The sequence below is a fragment of the Vigna radiata genome, chromosome 2 (assembly GCF_000741045.1).
Source record: "Vigna radiata var. radiata cultivar VC1973A chromosome 2, Vradiata_ver6, whole genome shotgun sequence".
Lineage (NCBI taxonomy): Eukaryota > Viridiplantae > Streptophyta > Magnoliopsida > Fabales > Fabaceae > Vigna > Vigna radiata.
In genome coordinates, this window is record NC_028352.1 from 25,213,522 (window position 1) to 25,235,629 (window position 22,108).

The 22,108-nt window shown below is 32.1% G+C and overlaps 3 protein-coding genes across 7 annotated transcripts in view; 2 read left to right on the forward strand and 1 right to left on the reverse strand.

Annotated features, from left to right (window-relative positions):
- The window catches only part of LOC106756630 (RNA-binding protein 28), an 8,454-nt gene extending 3,396 nt beyond the window's left edge, over nucleotides 1-5,058 (forward strand). For both annotated transcript variants that reach the window (XM_014639129.2, XM_014639130.2), the window contains exons 10-19: nucleotides 784-834; nucleotides 915-997; nucleotides 1,094-1,148; nucleotides 1,233-1,347; nucleotides 2,224-2,722; nucleotides 2,795-3,008; nucleotides 3,104-3,174; nucleotides 3,692-3,860; nucleotides 3,962-4,091; nucleotides 4,181-5,058. In XM_014639129.2, the coding sequence (XP_014494615.1) occupies nucleotides 784-834; nucleotides 915-997; nucleotides 1,094-1,148; nucleotides 1,233-1,347; nucleotides 2,224-2,722; nucleotides 2,795-3,008; nucleotides 3,104-3,174; nucleotides 3,692-3,860; nucleotides 3,962-4,091; nucleotides 4,181-4,842 (2,049 nt within the window). In that variant the 3' untranslated portion in view covers nucleotides 4,843-5,058. The remainder of the gene's footprint in view (nucleotides 1-783; nucleotides 835-914; nucleotides 998-1,093; nucleotides 1,149-1,232; nucleotides 1,348-2,223; nucleotides 2,723-2,794; nucleotides 3,009-3,103; nucleotides 3,175-3,691; nucleotides 3,861-3,961; nucleotides 4,092-4,180) is intronic.
- A 2,808-nt stretch (nucleotides 5,059-7,866) lies between these two features.
- On the forward strand, nucleotides 7,867-13,501 carry LOC106753768 (protein CHROMATIN REMODELING 35-like). 3 transcript variants are annotated; one of them, XM_014635618.2, is made up of 7 exons: nucleotides 7,867-7,949; nucleotides 8,135-8,212; nucleotides 8,644-9,179; nucleotides 10,081-10,263; nucleotides 10,865-11,017; nucleotides 11,420-13,146; nucleotides 13,236-13,501. In XM_014635618.2, the coding sequence occupies exons 2-7, from the start codon at nucleotides 8,161-8,163 to the stop codon at nucleotides 13,237-13,239; spliced, it is 2,655 nt and encodes an 884-aa protein (XP_014491104.1). In that variant the 5' UTR covers nucleotides 7,867-7,949; nucleotides 8,135-8,160; the 3' UTR covers nucleotides 13,240-13,501. The 3 variants fall into 3 exon arrangements, with proteins under 3 accessions (XP_014491104.1, XP_022634656.1, XP_022634657.1); XM_022778935.1 differs by having other exon boundaries at nucleotides 13,241-13,501; XM_022778936.1 differs by having other exon boundaries at nucleotides 11,420-13,297.
- A 1,110-nt stretch (nucleotides 13,502-14,611) lies between these two features.
- Nucleotides 14,612-22,095, reverse strand: LOC106756619 (WD repeat-containing protein 13). Of its 2 annotated transcripts, XR_001375489.2 has the most exons (13): nucleotides 21,647-22,095; nucleotides 20,899-21,014; nucleotides 20,196-20,265; nucleotides 19,197-19,344; nucleotides 18,969-19,106; nucleotides 18,516-18,655; nucleotides 17,354-17,401; nucleotides 16,524-16,634; nucleotides 16,248-16,429; nucleotides 16,033-16,154; nucleotides 15,513-15,589; nucleotides 15,080-15,273; nucleotides 14,612-14,769 (listed from the first exon to the last, which is right to left on the reverse strand). XR_001375489.2 is itself a non-coding variant. In XM_014639116.2 (12 exons), the coding sequence occupies exons 1-12, from the start codon at nucleotides 21,884-21,886 to the stop codon at nucleotides 15,139-15,141; spliced, it is 1,527 nt and encodes a 508-aa protein (XP_014494602.1). In that variant the 5' UTR covers nucleotides 21,887-22,095; the 3' UTR covers nucleotides 14,776-15,138. The 2 variants fall into 2 exon arrangements, 1 of the variants encoding a protein (XP_014494602.1); XM_014639116.2 differs by lacking the exon at nucleotides 14,612-14,769 and having other exon boundaries at nucleotides 14,776-15,273.
- Nucleotides 22,096-22,108: the final 13 nt, after the last annotated feature.

Here is a 22,108-nt window from a genome sequence, read left to right on the forward strand (position 1 = left end):
TATATATATATATATATATGAATAACTGCCAGCTGACAGAAGCTGTACCATTTCATTTTGTATTCATAAATTTGCTTTATGTCTTAAAATTTGTATTCCATGGTATTAATTGCATTGAATATGTTTTTCATTTTCTAACACTGAGTAGGTCAAAAACCTGTTCTCTTAATTTCCTTTTTATGCAAAAGTAAGTGCTCTTTAGTAGTCTTAAGCTTTTTTCTGCCATTAATCAGGAGAATATGGTGTGCATGGTCTTAATATAAAGGAAGTTATGCAATGAGAATTTGTGATGTGTGCTGCTTCTTTAGGTTTGATAGGATTTTTATTTGGGTTTGATTTTAGTCTCTGTTTCCTATGTTTGTGTGGAAAAGTAATTTCTTATGATTCCATGTTTTGCTTCTAAAGGCTTGATAGGATTTTCACTTGGGTTTGGTTTTAGTCTCTATTTCCTATGTTGGAAAGTATTTTCTTATTTGTTGTCTCCATTTTTGAGTGTGTATTTATATACCTGACAATATGTTTTTTGAAGTAGGAGATGTGTGTACCCTGCTCACCATTTGGAAGTCAGTTTTAGCGTGGTTAGAATGCATTTAGTAACTGTCCGGTGCACTTTGTCAGATTCATCTAATAATCTATTAGGTGGTGGGATATAGACTTCATAGTGTTTATGCTTTTGTTCTGTGAATTTTAGTTATTTGTAGATGAAGTTGACTTCCCTGTTTACCATGTAAGATCTTGAACGAGATATTGTTTCTTAACAACTTTCTGCTGTATGTGGGTCAGGGCTCCAAGACTCAGAAATGGAAGCTTATTGTCAGAAACCTTCCTTTCAAGGTTCGATGCCTATAATTAAAAAACAAAATAAATTTTCTTGGATACCTTGACTTCTGACTAGTGACTAAACACGGATGCAGGCAAAAGATACTGAAATAAGCGATATGTTTTCATCTGCTGGATATGTGTGGGACGTATTTATTCCACAAAAGTCAGACACAGGGTAAGTTCTTTCTACTTTTTATTTATTAAGAGTTTCAATATGCTATCATATATAATGGTTTCTTAAAATGTTTTTCTTTTCCCATCTCCTCTGCAGTCTGTCTAAGGGCTTTGCATTTGTAAAATTCACCTGCAAGCAAGATGCAGAAAATGTATGTACTTTTACCAGGTTTTATTTTATTTACTTGTTTGTGTTCTGAAATAACCTGTATATAAGCTTCATTTTTCTTTTTCAGGCCATTCAAAAGCTGAATGGGTCGAAGTTTGCAAAACGAGTCATAGCTGTTGATTGGGCTGTTCCAAAGAAGATATTTAGTAGTGATATGAATGATACTCGTGCTTCAGAGAAAGGTAATTTTTATAGTGAAGAGGGTACTTTCATCAGCCACTTTTGTAGTCTATATTTGAATTGAACGAAGATATTCCTCAGTTGAAGTGCCTTTTGGCTTTTCAATGCATTATTACCAATTATTTAATATTACTATTTTAAGTTATAAGTATTATTATTTGGAAAACTTCTTGTGACCAATGTCATGTATCTATGTTTTAATCAAGTAGACTATGCTAAAACATGGCGCTTGTAAGTTTTTACTTTTGAATTAGAAATTGGGATTAGTCTATCACTTTTCTCATGTTGGGGGTTAACCTCAATTTCACTATTACGTTAGTCAGCTGTTTAGTAGTTTTGTGGAGTTAAAAGGCCAGATTCTTGTTTTGTGGCTCAATCATTACACTTAATTGAATATATGTTACACATAATATTCTTCTCATTTCTATGTTGTTCTAAACTTAAATGGATTCTTGAGTGGCCAATCAATTGGAGCCAAGCGGCTGAGTAGCTGTGGACTTGGTTGGAAATCATATGATGGTGATTTTTTAATGGGATTTTTAAATTTAAGTCCAATAGATTTCTATTTGGTAACTATCTCTATGTTGAGGTAAACGTTTATTGATTCTTTTGTAAGCTGTGATATCCCTGGTTTATTGTTTATTCATTTAATACTTTAGTTGTAACGTATTCCAATGGAAAAGTTTGAGATTATTTCTCAGTGAACTGCTAACATATAACGTTTGATGTATTGGGTCATTGCTCTAGTCTACAAATACACTATCGGAGCTTTTTCCTGAGTCTCACTCTTCATCTTTGTCTTATTATTTAAGTATGCCAAAAAACCTTTATTTTGGATCTGAACTATTCAAATAATACATTCTTTGCAATTTCTTTAGAAGAAGTCTTGAGTGATGAAGATAGTGATGAGGAGGATGTGGAGCTTGTTGATAAAAGATCTGGCCAAGGAGATGATAATGATACAAACCACTCTAGTGCCATGGTGGAAGAGGGAGCTCCTCCTGAAGATAATTTTGATAAGGAGGCAGACGTTGCAAGAAAGGTTCTTAACAACTTGCTTGGATCCTCAAGCAAAGGAACATCTGAGAACAATGATTCTATTTTGTCCAAAGAAAACAAAGAGTCAAGACCTGATGAAGTTGTTAAGGATGCGGATGGAAAAGTATCTGATGACATGGAAAAGGTTTCAGGTGCTTCTAAGCCTGACATTTCCAGCATAAACAATTTATCTAGTCCTAAGGGAACAGAAGAAGATTTGCAGAGAACAGTTTTTATAAGTAATCTTCCCTTTGAATGTGATAATGAAGAAGTAAAACAACGATTTGCTGGGTTTGGAGAAGTAGAATACTTTGCTCCTGTTCTTCACCAAGTTACCAAGTATGTCACTGTGTTATTTTTCTGTGTCTATTTCACAGGGCATTATTCATCGTCTCCTTTTACTCAATGCAGGCGACCAAGAGGAACCGGTTTTCTAAAGTTTAAAACTGTAGAAGCAGCTAATGCTGCAATTTCAGCTGCTATTGCTGCTTCCGGGACAGGTATTTTGCTGAAGGGTAGACTGTTGAAAGTTTTAAAGGCTTTGGATAAGAAATCAGCACATGACAAGGAACTGGAGAAAGCAAAAAATGAGGTTAATGACCACCGGAATCTTTACTTGGCAAAGGTTTGTCTTCTCCTTTGTAACTCTTTGTGGAGTAGGCTGTTGAAGCTGATAGATATGCTTAAGATTAACATTTGCATTCAACTAAACTTTAACAGGAGGGACTTATTCTTGAGGGAACTACAGCTGCTGAAGGGGTTTCAGCCAGTGATATGTTAAAACGCCAAGAGTGAGTATTGTGTAGTTTGGAGTGCTGGTGGTATTATTATTTTAACTCACATCTATCATGCTATTTATAGTTATTATATGGGCTGCACTTGAGTGACTTTTTTCATCTCCAGCTCTCAAATTGTTACAATCCTTTGCTAATATGTTCTACTTTTACCCTATGAGAACGTTAGGAGAAAAAACACTTGTATTGTCTTCTACTTGTTTTCCTTTTTATTTTCTTGTTTAGTAGTTTTTGTTGAGAAAAATCACCAGAGGGCTGGAGAAAAGGTCTCTTGAAAAGATAATATATAATTTCTTGGCACAATCCATTTTTTGTATAGATCCACAAACGAACAAAATGAGCTATAGATTCACAATCCATTTTCAAATATCATCACTCGTACTATTCTGATTTCCGAATGTTATGTTGCATTTGATCTTGCAAATGTGGTGGTTTAAATTCTATCTTCTTGCTCAAGTGTAATTTCTTCAGCTGGTGTTAGTGCTCAATAATATTTATGGAAATTTCATATAAGGTTGGAGAGAAAAAAGAAGACAAAGCTTCAATCTCCAAATTTTCATGTTTCAAGAACTAGACTCATTATCTACAACTTACCCAAGTCAATGAATGAGAAAGAACTCAAGAAGCTTTGCATTGATGCAGTCATCTCCAGAGCTACCAAGCAAAAACCTGTAATTCGGCAGGTTGGTCAAGTGGATCATAACTACAAATTGTCAATTATTGTTTCTGTAAAGCTTTAAGGGTGTCATTTTACATTTTAACAAAATATACGTACAATATGCAGATAAAGTTTTTGAAAAATGATAAGAACGGAAAGGTAGCTCAAGAACGCTATTCACGGGGAGTTGCCTTTGTTGAATTTTCTGAGCATCAGCATGCCCTTGTGGCTCTGAGAGTTCTCAACAATAATCCTGGTGACAACCATTTCTCATCATCTCTGGGAATCATACTATATTGTCCTTTTATTTTTGTTTGATTTATAGTTAGCTTTCATTGACACCAGAAACATTTGGTGCTGAACATCGACCAATCGTGGAGTTTGCTCTTGATAATGTTCAAACACTTAAACTTCGGAAGGCAAAGCTGCAATTTCAGCAGCAGGCTCCTCAAGATGACAACAATGACATGGAAAATGACAAACCTGGCAAGAAAGAAGATCACAGAGAGGACAGAAAACGAAAGTCTAGAGAGCATGGTGAACCGACAAAGGAAGCAGTAGTGAATTCAAATGGTGAATCAGGTGATACACTGGCAAATGGAAAATCCAAAAGACAGAAAGGCAACAAAAAGAGCAAAAGGGCACTGAAAGAAAATCCAGAAGCCTTGTCCATGAAGCCAAAGAATAACCAAAATGGCCAGAAAAATGGTGGTGCATCAGTTGAAGATCAAAACACTGCTGCTTCCACTAACAGAAGAAAATCAGGAAAGAAAGATGATGATACTGGGTTTAGAAAAAGAAAGATGCAGAATCAAGAACAAGAAGCAGGGCATAAGGTGGTTTCTAAGAAACGGCCTAAGAAGAATAAAGATTCAGTAGGGAAGGACGTAGTAGACAAGCTTGACATGCTAATAGAACAATATAGATCCAAGTTCTCACACAAAGGTTCCCAAGATAATGGAGAGAAAAAGCCTTCAAAACAGCTTAGGAAATGGTTCCAATCATAGTTACTTTTTCTTTTTGGTTCATATGAATTTTGTTACCTGTATTATGTTCTTACTGCCTTAGAAAAAGTTTAAGCAATGTAACATTAGTTGCACCATATCTTATGTTGTTTTTCCTTTTTGTCCCTACCAAGATTTCAAATGCTGATAATTTTTCTGGAATTTTTTGCTGTTTGTGTTTGAGGAACGTGTATGCAAAATATCTAACAGATTAAACCAGCAAAGTATTATTTAGTAAACTCATATTATATATATATATATATATATATATATATATATATATATATATATATATATGCTTAACCTTTTCAATTTCATTTTTTTTCTTCCATCAATGTCATCATGTCTTGCAACTTCATTCTTTTTGTTTCCTTATAGTTTTAGAAGTTTAATTTTTGTGCATTTAGTAAAAAAGTCTCAGATCATTGATTGATTAGAAAATAAGAGAAAATATACATACAAGGCCTTTAATAATGATATAATAATTCAATGCATTTAATTAATATAAATTATCAAAGGAAAAATCAAAATTTAGTTGGAGAATATATTAATACAGCATCATAGGTGCATGTAAGTTTGTCATAAAAATTCTTTTGGGATAGTTTCTAAATAATTATTGTAAGAGTGAAAAACAATCGCATTAAATCATGAATTGTGATTAGATTATAAGAGTGACTGTACTATTTGTTCTAGTTTTTCAGACTGTGTGTATTTAGTAAACACTATATAAGAGATTTTGAATTTTCCTTTCAATAAAATATTGAAAAAAAAAATATTTTTTCTAATTACAAACAGCTATGTGAAAGAAAGTCATAAGTTTAACCTCAAATATTTTCGTTTATTAAAATAAGTTTCAACTGAAATAATTATTGAAAATAATATACAAAAGAATAAAACTTAGATATGATATTATAACTATATTTCTCAAAGCAAATTTGAAAGTTATCTTTAATCAAATTTAGAGTTTTATCTTACAAATCACGGAAAATAAAGAAAAATATTAAATTGTATTTTTAAGACTTTAAAAAATAATCACAACTAATGTTAGCTTAAAAGATCAAATAGAAATAAAAAATAAGATAATAATACATAACATAAAAAACTAATATGATATATGTTCAATTTTTTTACCAATGAATCAAGTTATGCAAATATGCATATATTGTTGAAATGTCATTCCAAACTTACAACACTAGTACTCTTTGTTTTTAACTTATTAAAGCTAATGTACAAATATTCTTTGGGAAACTAGTTTAAATTTTCAAACAATGAATCACATCTAAATTATATTAAAAGGTGTTTACTAATGATAACATAAAACAAAATTTAGTTTGCTTAAGAAAAGATTAACTCACCAAATCCAAAATGCTTTCAATATAAATGATAGACTTATTTATATAAAGAAATATATAGTCACTTAAAAAAATATTCTTTTTAGATACTTCATTTGGCTTTTCTATTTGCTTTCTTTTCAAACAATTGTCACTTTTCAAAAAGGCGTAAAATAGGTTATGATTAGATGTAGGTGAAGGAAAGTAACAATTATCTTTTCTTCTATAGAGTAAACTTTTTAAGTTTAAACTTCTATACAACACTTTCTAATTTTATTTCTCTGGTAATATATTATTCTTTATATCTATTGAAATACAATAATTTTTAGTTTGGTTAGAATTTAGGTTTTGGAAAAATCAATTGTGACCTGATTTTTGTATTTTTTTTCTTTATTTTAAATTAATTAAAAATAAATGTTTAGAGAAAATTGAAATTAGCTGTGTAGTGTTTCATTAATTAGACAAGTAAAAATTAGATGAATTAATTTTTTAAATATATATATGTATATATTAAATATTTAGAAATACATATATTTTAAAGAAATTTAAATCAACAAAACTTTATAGAAATTTTTTTATAAAAGAATAAATATTTTATAAAAAAGTAATGACATGTTTTTGATATATTTAAATTTTTTGACTAGTAAAAAATATATTATTTTTTAAAAGAAACTATAATATATAAATAAAAATTTAAATAAATAAATATTTTTCGTTTCAAACTTATTATTTTTATAAAATAATTTCTTTCCTTTACTTATTCATATATATATATATATATATATATATATATATATATATATATATATTGGTGAGGTGTAAAAAAAATAGTCAAAAGCACAAAGTTGAAAATGAGAATTGTGATATAAATTACTTCTATAGAGTACTATTGTGTTTGTATGAACAATACAGATTATTTATAAAGAATTCACATGAAACTTTATTTTGCCTTAAATAATCCTAACTATGTTATGTTACTTTTTAGCAAATTACATTATATTCATATAAATTTGGATTTTTAAAAGAATAGGAATTTGTGAATTTTTTATATACATTTTTTTACAATTTAAAAATTATTTAATTATTAAAATATTAATTTTTTATTATTAATATATAAGAATCTTATCTAAAGTCAACTTTTAAAATTTGTTCTAATGTAAGTTCTTAAATTTAAAATCTTATTATAATGATGGGCTCTTTGCAAAAGTTGCTTCCTAAAAGGAAGCATGCAATTAATTTACTTAAAACTATTTTTAATAAATTTAAATTAATTGAAACACTAACTTTTATGATTAATATTAAATAACCACACATCTAAAATTTAATTCTTCTTTTCCAAATTTTTCATCAAATTAATTATTCTTCCCACACATTTAAAATTATGCATTTATTTAAATTCATAACCCCTTCTTTATAATAAAATGATTGTGCCGTTTTTTATATATTTAATCATTTATCTTTTCATTTAATACAATAAATAAATAAAGATTCTTAAATATGTGTAAATTATTTGTGTCTTAAAATTTCCTTTTCAAAATTTAAGATAATGTTAATTAATTTTTATTAATCATTTTATTAAGCAAACCTAAAATTACTATTTGATTAAATTAAGAAAAATTATTTTATATAAATTATTACCGTTATTTTTAATCATCATCACCAACGCATGCAAGAAAGTGCACTTTGACCGACACCAATCAAACAGTTAAAAATTTGCATCCACACTGCATGAGCGCTGCAGCTGCGACACAGAGAACCGTGACCGAAGGAAACTCAATAGTTAGTTCATCACTCACTCTGCATTTTTCAATCTCATTTTCTGTCTTCAGCATTTCTTCTTTTTGGTAACCCTCTTCTCTTGATTTTATATAATCTGTGATAGAAAATGGATAAATTTAACACTTGTTTTTTATTTTTCTCTTTCAGTTTGCAATATTTTTATCTGTTTTTGCTTCCATTTTCAGTTTCTTCATTTCATTGAAAGTTACCGATGAAGTCCTCTGTTGACTACGTGTTGTCAGCTAAGCGCCGTCGTTCAATCGGTATATTCTTCATTTTCTTGCTCTTTCTATTTTCTTTTTTAAATTTGACATTAGAAACTGTTGATCACCATGTATATTATTTGCAATTTCAATATCATTTTCTTTTTCTATCTAATTTTATCCCAAATTTTTGGTGGATTATTTCATTTTTTATTTTAGGATTTAATAAGAATATATATATATATATATATATATATATATATATATATATATATATATATATATATATTAATTATTCGCAAAGTGGTTATTGTAAGAATGTTAAGTCCCAACATTTTCTTTTAGGACAACTTTATATGGTATTCTCTTAAAGGATCTTTTGTTGTGTTTTTCAATCTGAACTAGATTTTTAGCTGTGTAATATGTTTATAATATGTTTAATAAAATTTAATAAAGATTTGTATTATTTATATGAATTATTGTGAAACCAGGATCTTCCTCTAGCCCTGACAGAGGCAAAAGACAGAAGTTATCAGATGTAGCTGACCATTCGAATGCATCTGCAATTTCGGATGTTGTGGTTCATACAGAGCATGGAAAATATGGAAGTGTCACAAAGGAAATAGAGGACCTTATAGCCATAAAAATGCAGATACTTGGACCTTACTTTGCCAAGTATCCCGTACTTGTTAATGAATTCATGAATGTGGTAACTGACCACGATAAAGACACTGGTTTGACATATCATAATGTCATAGATTTGACGGGGGAAAACATTGAGAAGAAAGTTCATGCAGCTACAGTTATTCACATTGATTCAGATGTGGAAGATGATGGAGATAAAAAGGCTATTGTTCCTTTTCATGAAGCTTTAAAAGTGGAAGATGATATACACAATAAATCTATTGTTCCATTTCATGAAGCTTCAGAAGAAGAAGAAGATTACAGACAAAATAAATCAATTGCTCAGTTTGAAGAAATTGTGTTGCCGCTAGTTGCACCGTCTCCTGTTGTGACGAAAACAGTTGTAAGTTTTTCTTAATTTTGTAATAATTTAAATATATGAAATACCAAATTGAAATAGTTATTAGTATGCATAATTTTTTATTTGGAATATATTTGTAACATGTTCCGTCTCGAGATAACGAGTAAAACCAATGAGATGATGGGAAAAGACCGCCTATAACAAAATCACCACCCAGAACATCAGAATAATCTCCACTCATTTGGTTACTTACCCACCTTTTGTATATACTTCTTTTCTCTCTTTTGGCCACACATGATTCCTATATCACGCTTCCTATCCTCCCCACTCATTCATTATTTTTCCCTCTATTACAAACATGACTTACTGGCCAACCGATGATTTAACAAAATTGTAGCATTTATTTTCAATCTTTTGTTATGTGGCTGAAGATTTTTTTAAAACATTGGCTCTTTTTTGTATAATTCTTTTTTCCTATGAACCAAATATTGCCAAAAATTCTCAATCTCTTACTTTCTTAAGACTGCATTCTCTTAAACTAAGTCATTACGTAAATACTTTGACGCAGTTTTGAAACCATTGGATTGGACGAATTACTAAACTTGATTACTATTGATCCTTTATACATGGTGATTGATACTATCGGTTTATATTCTTTTTCTTTGCTCCTACCATATATTCACATATTAATGTTGAAAAGGGAATAGTGAATGATGATGTAAGAGTTTAACCGATTGCCTTTCTGGAACATGTTGTGTCAATTTTTCATTTGAATCGCTTGACATTTGCATTTAGCTAACTTCTTAAGCTTCTGTGTATTTAGATTTAAATCTGTAGCTGCTCTTCATGAGAAGATGCTAGCTCTTTTTTCTTTCTCTTCATTTCTGTGTAAGTTGTTTCACTAACATGTTTTACTGTTCTGGGTCAAACAATGGGTTTTTAGAGGCAGCGTACTCCCATTCCTAACCGTCGCAAAAGTAAAGATCCGAAAATTGAGACAAGTACCGCGGGTAAAGGTGTTTATATCGGTGTAAATAAGGAAGATGATCATCAGGTCAACCCCGCAGACAATGAGGGCCTAGAAGATCTTTGGAAGGAGATGTCGATGGCAATGGAGTGTTCCAAAGTATAATACTTTACTTCTGTTTCTTATTTTTAATAATAATGCCAGTCTTTGTCGTGGAGTTTATCATCAACTCATTTGGATGATTTTTTTTGTGTGTAATTTAATTTGAATTTCCTTACTAAAATTGATGTGTTCGGTTAAGGGTTACTGAGACGATGAATTTTTCTTATGAAGATAAGGAGAATGGCTATAGTTAAACAGCCAAATATTGAGAAAATAAATCAATTGATAAAGAATTATAACATAGTTCCTTCTCTGAGTGCCGGTGTTAACTAGATCATTCATTGATTTATGAACAAAAAATGTTGAAATTCAGTTGAACTGTTAAAACATTGTACATCTTGGCATACAATTATCCTTATTACTCTCGAATGTTTTGCTCTCGTTTATTCATTGTTATCTGTTGTATGTATACAATATGTAAGGCTCCCATTACATGTAAATGTCACTTGCGATTTTATATTTTCTGCTTTCTAAAACTACTTCTGTACACATCGAAATTTAAATTCAAGTAAATTATTTATTACATTGAAATCTACTTGCAAATTGCAGTTTCAGGACTCCTTTGGCATTGATGTAATTTAATTGTTCCCTCTACTAGGTTGTTTCCGCGAATCCTCTGCCAGATGAAGAAGCAGAAAGTGACGAGGAGTGCGATCATTCTTTTATTTTAAAAGATGATATTGGTTATGTTTGTCGGGTTTGTGGAATTATTGAGAGAGGAATTGAAACCATATTTGAGTTTCAGTACAAGGTTAGACTAATGCTTTTGCATTAACATTTTTGTTAATGAATGTGATAAACATAAAATATACTTTTAGTTTTATGATCGCTTTTAATTATGGCATTGAAATTAGATGCTCAACACAAAATAAATTTTTAGGAGAACGGGACATAAACATACAAAATGTCTAAGTGAAATAGATAGCAATTCGTGATCATTAAAATTATAAGATTGAGAAACCTCTTTATTAGACCAAAATAATATTACAGGTAGACCATTTATATCATGTGTGGACTTAACTGCGTTATAAAATAATACCTGTGCTTAATTCTTACCATTTATATTCTAACAAATATTACTTCTGGTTGAGACAGGAAGTGTTAAAGGTTTGACTTTATTTATTATTTTTATTAATTTTATATTTTATTGAAGGTTAAACGGAGCACAAGAACTTATGCATATGACTCTCGTGACACCAAAGCAAAAACAGATGTATTTGCAAATAATGTTGCTGAAGATGATCTCATAGTAACTCAATTCTCAGCACATCCTAGGCACATGAAACAGATGAAACCTCATCAAATTGACGGATTCAATTTTCTTGTTAGAAATCTTGGGGGTGATCATCCCGGTGGCTGCATCTTAGCCCATGCTCCAGGATCAGGGAAAACATTCATGATAATAAGTTTCATGCAAAGTTTTCTAGGCAAGTATCCGAATGCAAGACCATTGGTGGTGCTTCCGAAGGGAATATTGTCAACATGGAAAAAGGAATTTCAGACATGGCAAGTGGAAGACATACCTCTATATGACTTTTATACGGTGAAGGCAGATAGTAGAAGCCAACAACTGGAAGTATTGAAGCTATGGGAGAAGAAGAAAAGTATTCTTTTCTTAGGATATAAACAGTTCTCCTCTATTGTCTGTGATAAGGGGACCAACCATATATCGTCATCATGCCAAGAGATTTTACTGAGGAATCCTTCAATACTTATTTTAGACGAGGGGCATAATCCTAGGAATGAAAACACAGATATGGTCCAATCCCTTGCAAAAGTTCACACACCTAGAAAAGTTGTTCTGTCGGGAACGCTTTATCAAAATCATGTGAGGGAGGTGTTTAACATTCTAGATCTTGTTCGTCCAAAGTTTTTGAAGATGGAAACATCAAAAGCTATCTGCAGGCGCATTTATAGTAGAGTTCATATACCAGGTGTGAGAACATTCTTTGATATTGTTGAAAACACTTTGAAGGGCATAGACTTTAAAGCGAAAGTAGCCGTCATACAAGATTTACGTGAGATGACAAAGAGCGTCCTTCATTATTATAAAGGAGATTTTCTTGATGAGCTTCCTGGTCTCGTTGATTTTACAGTGGTTCTCAATCTTAGCCATAAACAAAAGCTTGACATTGAACAATTAAAAAAGTCATCTGGAAAGTTCAAGATATCTTCTGTAGGAAGCGCAGTCTATTTGCACCCTAACCTGAAATCTTTAGCTGAAAAATGTGGAGAAAATAATATATCTGATGATATAATTGATGCTCTGATAGAAAAATCAGATGCCAGAGATGGTGTGAAGTCCAAATTCTTTTGGAACATGCTAAATTTGTGTGAATCAGCCGGAGAGAAACTCCTAGTATTCAGTCAATACTTGCTTCCTTTGAAATATTTAGAAAGGTTAATCATTCAAAGTAAAGGGTGGAGTCTAGGAAAGGAAATATTTGTAATCTCAGGAGAATCTAGCTATGAGCAGCGAGAATGGTCCATGGAAAGATTTAACAATTCTCCTAGTGCTAAAGTCTTCTTTGGCTCCATCAAGGCTTGTGGAGAGGGCATATCATTGGTAGGGGCATCACGCATAGTTATATTGGACGTTCATCTTAATCCTTCAGTTACTCGTCAAGCTATTGGTCGTGCATTCAGACCTGGCCAGCAGAAGAAAGTTTTTGTGTATCGATTGGTGTCTGCTGATTCTCCAGAAGAGGAGGATAACAGCATTTGTTTCAAGAAGGAATTGATTTCAAAAATGTGGTTTGAATGGAACGAGTATTGTGGTGATCGAGCATTTGAAGTTGAGGAAGTTCTTCTGAAAGAGTGTGGCGATCTTTTTCTTGAGAGTCCATTACTTGGAGAAGATGTAAAAGCTCTTTACAAAAGGTCAGTGACCATTCCCCCCAATTTCTGTATATAATATACTCTGCCAATCACACTTTTTTTCTCTGATGTTTTGTTTATTTCTATGTCAGGTAAGATGGATAAGCAATTATTTTTCACTTTCCTGTGTGATTGTGAGTAAAATTTTCTGAACTTGTTGTTGTTGCTGCTGTAACCCTGTTGGCTTACGATTTGCCATTCATACAGTTACGTTTTATATTTCTTTTCTTTGTATGTGCCTGGTAGAATAATGAGTTGAGAAATATTTTTCGAAATTTTCTGATTGTCCAGATTCAGGTTTCTTTGTTCAGAACAATGGAAGATTAGTGAGAATTGAATGAGCTTGAGTCTTTATTTCTTTCTGATGTTTAATGCCATTGTTCAATTTTGTGAAGTTTATTGTAACAAATAGCAATTTTATTATTGTAGTAATTCAAAATGCTTAAAGTCTTTTTTTGTATGATTGTGATGTATATAAACTTTTATAAAAAAAATAAGAAGAATTTCTTACTAATTAAAATAAATTATATGCCCATTACATGAGGACTATAAAAAGAAATACGAATTTATATATACCAATTATATATAAATTGTTTACTGTTAGTGTATTCTTGGGTTGTAGAAAGAAATTTCCTCTATGAACTAGTAAATTCATTTTAATCAGGGAGGTTCTGACTTATTATATATCTGTTAATTATTTTAGTAAAGTACCTTACGTAAATAATTTGTTTAGTATTATATTTTTGTATTTTTAATAAAGTATTATAATTTTGTTACATTTACTGTAAAAATTGTACTTTTTGACTAGTTAGATAAAATATATCATTTCTTTTTCTTTTATAATATGAAATTATTACGTAAAGTTATAAAAGTTTTATTTGCAATTAATTAAGTTATTTAGAATAACTCGGTATTTTCTTATATCCCCTTGTGAATTAAAGGTTATTAACATTTGTTGGTGACAATTTGGCGAGTAATATATATTTTATTTTGACTCAGTAGAGTTCTAATGAATGAGAAATTTTCATAACATTGTGGCTAATATAGATACAAATTTCTATTATAATTTTTTAAAAGTTGATCTTGTTGCATAAGTTGATAATTATTAACATTTAATAAGTCTTCAAAAAATCGTTAGCTTATCTTGTATACAATTATTTACCATATATTTTTTGCATTACTTTAGAAAAAAATGAAAATCTTGGTTTAGTTATGCACACAAACAGTAGGAGGGATTTTGTTTTTTCAAAGCAAATTTACAGAAATGCTGAAATTTAATGAATGTAAATTGGACCCAAACTGATGCGTATAGATTAGTATAGACTCATTGGACAAATTCTTTCTACACATTAATATTTTTGTCCTGATCCTAAAACCTATATCCTCGTGAATAAAAAAAATTGTCATTTTATTTTTTGAGTGAACAATCTAAAGTCAATTTTAACTTCTGAATCATATAGTCTATAAATTATTTTTGACTTCCAAAAAGGGCAAAATGAAAATTTTAATATTCATAGGATACAGAAAAGTATGGAGTGTCCCTTGCGTTAATCGAATGTGCTACTTACAGGAAAAGGACTCGGGAAACTGAGTTCATGAACAATGGGCATGATATCACTTCGGAAACTGAAATGAAAAGTCAGACAAAAAGTGCTTTATTCTTTTGCTTAATTGTATAAAATTACAAATAGCGAACAAAGTCAACAAAAATGTATTCGTCATAATTGGCATACAGAATCCCTAATCATGTCTAAGAATACAACTTCTTTCTTCCTCACAAAACAGTACACCTTTTTAATATAATATCTTTGGTTCCCAGTGAGGCTGTGGGTGATTAATTGATTTACTTCATGGATACAAAGTACATTGCAGTAAGAATTGAAAAAATTAAAAAATAATAGCACAAAAATACAGAAGAGCGAAAGATGAAGGAGACCTTAGCAAAGAAGGAGCTTTTTTTCATAGGCCATCAACTAAAAGGCTTTATTTAAACTTCTACCGTTGTTGTGTATGTTTGTTTTGATTTGTTCTTTCTCTCTTCCACACAATTACTACGCCATAAAAATCAGATGAAGCCAATAAATTTTCTCCATGGTTCCAGGCAATACCCAGCACAGGAAACCCATGACCCTGCATTGCATTTACAAAAAATTTATGTATTTTGAGATTGATTATAGCATTGATACCACTAACAAGTCATATTAATTTAAGAAAACCAGACTCAATCCCGTTAATTTCGGGTTGGAGATGAAAAATCATGATTGGAAGAGAAAACTCAACTAAAGATGACAACTAATCAAGTTCTCTATTGGAGATCAGTCATCAGTTTTTGAAAAAATGAAAACACCTTCGATGAAAGAAAGACTAACCTGTAGCTTGTTCACACATGTATTTTTGGGCCGAGTTAAATCATAAAAGTAGACATTTGAGTCCTCACTTCCAGTAACTTCACATGACGACAAAGGATAACATAATGTAAGACAATCATTGTAATGTCGCTTAAGTTAATGTATTTAAGAAAAACTCAGTTTGCAGCATATCAGGTCTCCGTTTCCATTGAAGTCACAATGCAAGCATTATTTACATCTCGTTTGGGTAAACATTTTTGCTAGTTAAAGTAAATCAAATTTCTCCTGAAAGTTAAATCACAAGTTAATTTATTTTAACGTGTGAAAGAAACATAACTTCTTTTCTTTTCTTATAAATACTCATAGAGAAGTTGAGAAATTCAAGCAGAGTACATAATCCTTGACTTAATTTCTAGTTTTACGCAGGCAGAGTTTGGGTTATTTAAAACAACCAGATTATTATTTAAAAGTCCTTCTTCAAGAGACAGAAGAGGGAGGAAAAAGGAGAAGAAAAGTAGACGCAAGAATGATATCAACATACCTATGAATTCTCCTTTTTCAAGGGATAGGAGAGGACAGAAAGAAGCTCGAAATTTGTGTACACGTGGAGCTAATTTTAGCGAGCATCGAAGAGTTAAATAGCCATTTATCTCCGAAGCCACACTACAATACACCAATATTAGTGCTCCAAAGAAAAATGAGTTCAAAAAACGAGGATTGAATGCAATAAGGGTGATTGAAAACATTTTTCTGAACCTGAAGAAAGACAGGTTTCCATCCTGGGTACATGTCAACAACACAGGTCCGCGTGCAAGTAGAGAGAAACTCCTATACTGCACTGTGGTAACAGGAGATTTGGGCTTGCTACTACTTCTATAACGATGGGAGCGAGATAATACACCTGTGTGAGAGTTCATATTTACTGAGTATATACATCCCTGCACATACAATCCAGTACCTAAAGAAAATGAGACCAACATAACAATTAGGATATACAAAACAAAATACATGTGCATATATAGAGCAGCTCACCTGTGCATCTCCACAAAATAAGAGAAGTCCTGTATGGTCATGGTCCAAAGAGGTAACTCCACTGTCAAATAGTGATTTATTAATTACCCTTCCAGTACTAAAATTGAACACCTGATACATCATATCATTTTTGAGAAAAATAATAAATTACCGTAAAAGGAAATGTATGTAAAAAATGACAGCATCATAGCGGAGGATTTTATGGGGGGAAAGAAGTAAAATGTACACACGGTAACTAAGCCACAACTATTTAATAGTGGGAATATTTATCAAATCATAAATGAAAAATATGTGTTTGATGGATTGAAGTGACTGTCATTGCCTTATTCTTATTCCAGTGTCTGAATAACAGAAACATTAAATGACTCAATCATATGATCTATGAGCCTTCTTGAATATAGGGAGTGGAAAGGAAATGAAGGTAAAGGAATAATGCTCCCTATTTAGGAGGTTGAAACTTTGTGGAAGGGAAAGTGTCTTAGCCGTTCCCTCGTAAAACCTTCCTATTTCTTCCCTCATTAATATCCAAACACAGCAAGGTAACTCTATTCCCTATACATGTTACTCCATTCTCTGTGAAACATTCGAGCATAACGATAGCACCCAACAATACAAACAGTTCTCTGTACTTTACAAACAAAGAACACAATGCTTCTTCAATAACGTTTAAGGTCTGAGCGATTCCACCACATCAAAGTCATTTCAGGTTTACCAAGCAAAAACAGAAATAACTAAGATTAACACACTGCAATAGAAAAGCTTCAGCAAAGGTGTCAAACATGATACTTCCTTCTCTAAAATAACAAAATGGAAACAATTAATATATTTACATTGATTTCTTTGTTTGCATTTCCAACTGAAAGGAGGTTATTATTTACCTGCACCAAATACAGAAAAAATACAGGCTTCAGTAGCAAACAAGAATGGAATCAAAAGAAAAACTATTTACCAATATAAAAGATCCAAATCCACATGCATAATGATATAGGAAACCGTATCTTTGGAAAAATTGGACAAGTTGCAAAGAATATTTATTTTCGTAGATGAGAGGAAGAAGGAAATCTGAAGCAAATTGTTGTAAGTTACCCATTATTTCCTAACTAACAAACTCCCCTCCTCCCATGCTCACCCTCTATCTTAGAAAAAAAAAGAATTTTGATTCTCTGCTGTGTTTTTTGGTGTTGTCCATCTATTGTACCTTCAAAATACACTGATTTTTATATTTTAAAATATTAAAAAAAAACTTTTAATATATTAAATCAATATATTTTAAAGGCACAGGACAACATAACAAATCCGGTAGAGAATTTGAACCCAGGAAAAACATTCAATTTCGCTAGATGTGATAGATGGAAAAATTCTACATGCTAAATGCACAGCCTCCTTCCCTCACTATTTTATGCTTCAGAGCATATTTTAATTTGTTGCAGTCTCAAGCATCACCAATCCAAAATAAAACCAATGTGTACGGAGAAAGTCTTAAATTCTTTAACATGGACTAAAGAGAAAAGTACTGGTCCACCTCATCATTTTCTCTTTTTGAAAACAGATTTGGTCAACAAAAAAAGAAAAAATGAGAGAGAAAAAACTACAAATAAATCCAAGATCAAGATCACAATGAATGTCTGAGTCCTTGTGCAAACTATGAGAGAGATTCAATTCCACCCATCTTGAATCTACGAAAGTCAAATTATTACTTCCCTTGTTGTAAAAAATGACTATTAGAACTTCTAGAAAAATATATAGACATGACAGTGAGAATCTAGTAAATTGAATACACAAAGCAAGAAATAAAAGGAAGATAACGCTATTTTTCATACAAACTTGAAATTACCAGAATATCTAAAGTTTTCAAATCTAAGACGAGGGTATTTTGTCCAATTATGAAAGAAGCAATGGTATCCTCTGAAGAGATGGGAAGGCTAGCATTCTTAATAAGAAATAAGAAGCCCTTATACATAAACACAGACACACACACCCAATTATACTTACAGGGTGAAAACGAATACACAATTGTGGACATACTCCATATATCACCCGTATGCAAATACCTTTCGCTATCTCCCATACTCTCACAGTTTTATCCCATGAAGACGAAGCAATGTATTGATTATTTGATGTAAAATCAAAATCTGAAAATAAACAAAGCATATGAGGTCACGTAATAAACTAGGGAGCAATACAATTTAGAGAATTTGGGAAAATCATAATTCCACAGTAGGAATAAGTGACAAATTCAGTAAGAATAATTAGTTAATGGCTGCAGTTTTTTTCTGAAATCTGGCTAATTTGATCTCCAATTGGAAAAAGTGCAGGACAAGGTTTATTGATCCATAATGCCCCAATTAAAAATAATACATCAGGTGATATTTGCTAAGCGCACTTGATCGCATATGTCATGCAGCATTAAATATAGATCAAGTAAACAAGGACAGTTTATCCAACCTGTTACATCGTTGGAATGCCCTTCTAATTGTTTTATGACTGAGGGATTCTCTGATACATTGCAGACAGTCAAGGTTCCATCAGCTGCCCCATAAGCAAGTAAATCAGAACTCTTGTGCCCAAACTTCAACACCGAAACTACACATAAAGATTTTCAGAATTATTCCACCATGAAAACCAAGTAAAACAGAACACGGGTAAAAAAAGACAAATTTAGATTGGACTTACCAGAGGCTTTGCACTTGTCAAAGATACAATGCATTCCAACAAAAGAATAAGCGGACTCAGCCCTACGGTGTCTAGGACGATCAGAATCACTTACACTTGACCCAAAACTTGATCTATGATTATGTACTGGATTTGCATTTTGCAGATCCTACAAATTTGAGAAATGACACAAAGAAAAGTAAACAAACATGAAATTTAAACTAATACTCACAGCATATGAGCTAAACAGTACAAACCTACTTCAATTTCAAAACAATAAAACAAAGCTCCAATTATCATGGCCTAACATAACCCACATATCCCTTTACAGTACAAATGCACAAAGTATATCTATTTCATTAGTGTATTCTTATGTAATATATAAACCAATAAGTTAGCCCGTGTAAATTTCCCCCAATCCAGGAAGCTTAGGTGTATTTACTCTGAATAACAGCAACTTCTACAATTGTAGTTTCAGCAACAAGAACCATTGAGCAAAACATACTAATATCAAGAAAGTGACAGTCAAATCTACCCAACAAATTATAGGGTTGGTTTAGAGCCAATAATCAGTGAAGAATATAGTGTATCATCTATGAGCAACTTTAACAGCTTTATGACAAATACAAAGTTATCTAGCATTTTTCTAATGTATCTAATTTGGTCTCTGAATGCTTTCTTTAGCTCTTTTACAAACGTTTCCATCCTAAAAGAATGGGAAAAAATAACTAAATAAACGTAAGAATCCCACTTGACCAGGTGCCACATCAAAGCATAATCAGCACTTCCCAGACAACAGCACTACCAGTTCAAATGAGTGTCTGGTTATCCTATCAGATATTATGGTACACTCTGATATACTTAAATTAAAAAGTATAAATCCCATTAACAGAATATATCTCTCTGTTCAAAATTTTAATGGATATGGCATTTTCTACCCAATTAAGAGTTAGAAGTTAAAGACAAAAAGGTATGCGCAATACAGGCATATTGCAACAAAATCTACAGCACACAACTTACCCTCCCAGAACTCAAGCTGTCCACCTCAGACCAACGGGAGTGTGGACTTGGAGATGGAAAAAATCGGCCACTGATGCATCAACCAGTAAATTATCCTGATGTCAGAATTGTATGGAAACAAAAATTTAAACTAGTACCGTGAATGAGAAAGCTGCATTGACATAAAATGTGGTTATAATTACAAACAGAAACTCAAATTGAAGAACTAACCACAAAGAAGTACATGGAATTCACATTAAAATAAGAAAGGAAGGCAATTGATGAGGAAAATCGTATAGAAATTGAGATAGTTTTTATATAAGAGACAAATTACATGTGTTGGAAAATACCAACCATCCTAAATTAACCTAAAACATAACAGAGAAAAGAATAGTGAAGAAAATTAGACAGGCTAAAAACCAGCTTGCAACACAACCAGCCATAAATCATAATCATCTTGTAAATATGTTTGAGATTACATATGTAAAGAAAAAAAGTCATTTGAATGAATAACAATATCTGTCTTCCAGAATTTTCCATGCAGATCAAAGTTAATTTACTGTCCAACAACACATCCAGATCACTTTGAAGCTATGTATCCAATCATGAGCCTCTTTAATTCCTTATTTTATCCCCTTTTATCAACCATATCATGAAATTGCATGATACAAAATTAAGCATATACGTGCTCATTAGTTCCAGTAGAAAAAGAAAAAACAGCAACCTGTTTCCTGGAGTACTGTGCAGACTAGGGGCTCGCGAACTATCCCTTTCCCAGTTTCTAGGCCTACTTAGGTAATTCCGGTATGCCACATAAGTTTTTCCATTGCATCTCCAATCCTTCAACACAATCACGTGTTCATAAGCGACATAGTAACAACAACACAGCCACAGGAGATAACACTTTCACAAGTAGTAATAATAATAAGAAAGACGGAACTCAGATCAGTTCCTTATGCACTTTTTATACCATTTCAGAATTGAAGTTTCACCTCGGCAACCTTTGTAATATAAGGTGGTTTCACTAAAGGGAAACATGGATTACCTGTGTAAAACTCCAATTCTGATGAACTGCACTTGGAACTGTATGCATAAATACTGTCCAAATAATAATAATAATAATAAACCCAGCACTAAACGTTAATTAAACATCGTTTATGACGATTGAGAACACTGTAATAACACCCAAGTCAACAAGCTTATAATCGAAAAGTCAAAATGTAACGATATGCAGACATAGGTCACACCAATGAAAGAAAAACTAAAGAAAGAAAAAATCATCACCGGAAAGAATGCAAATCTATCACGATTGATCTGGAAAAAGAAAACTAGATGCATATAAGAGAACGAGATCGACACGTTATTATAAGGAGAATTAAGCTATAAGCACTTAAACAATCTCCATTTTCAGATTATGATGATAAAATTATCAGAAACGTTAGATAAGAGTGCGAGTTCTGAACGGAGCATACTCTGCGGTGAATAATTCCGGCCTCCGCCTTCCGAAGAAGGAGGAGGCGGCGAATGCCAATGTACTCGGGATCTCTGTCGGCGGTGACTGGCTGAAGCAAACAGCAGAACAACTCTGGATCTAAACTCTCGTCGTTGTTGTCTACGTCGTTGTTGTCGCTGTGGTTGTTGAGGACGCGGTGTTTGTTTTGTTGCGGTTCTGTTTCGCCGTCGTTGACGGCGGCGCTGCCTTGCTCCGCCATGGTGTTCTATATAGCGTTCATCGGAGAGCGGTGACCGAACCCGATTCTCCGGCGAACTTTGCAACGGTTAATCTGTGAAGGTTCGATTCTAATGCGAGAAATACATAGAGAGACAGCGAGAGACAGAGAGAGATCGATATTAACTGGAGAACTTACCAACCGGTGACCGGTGGAAATTTCAGGGGAAAATTCAGAGAAAAATAAACATAGATAATAACTAAA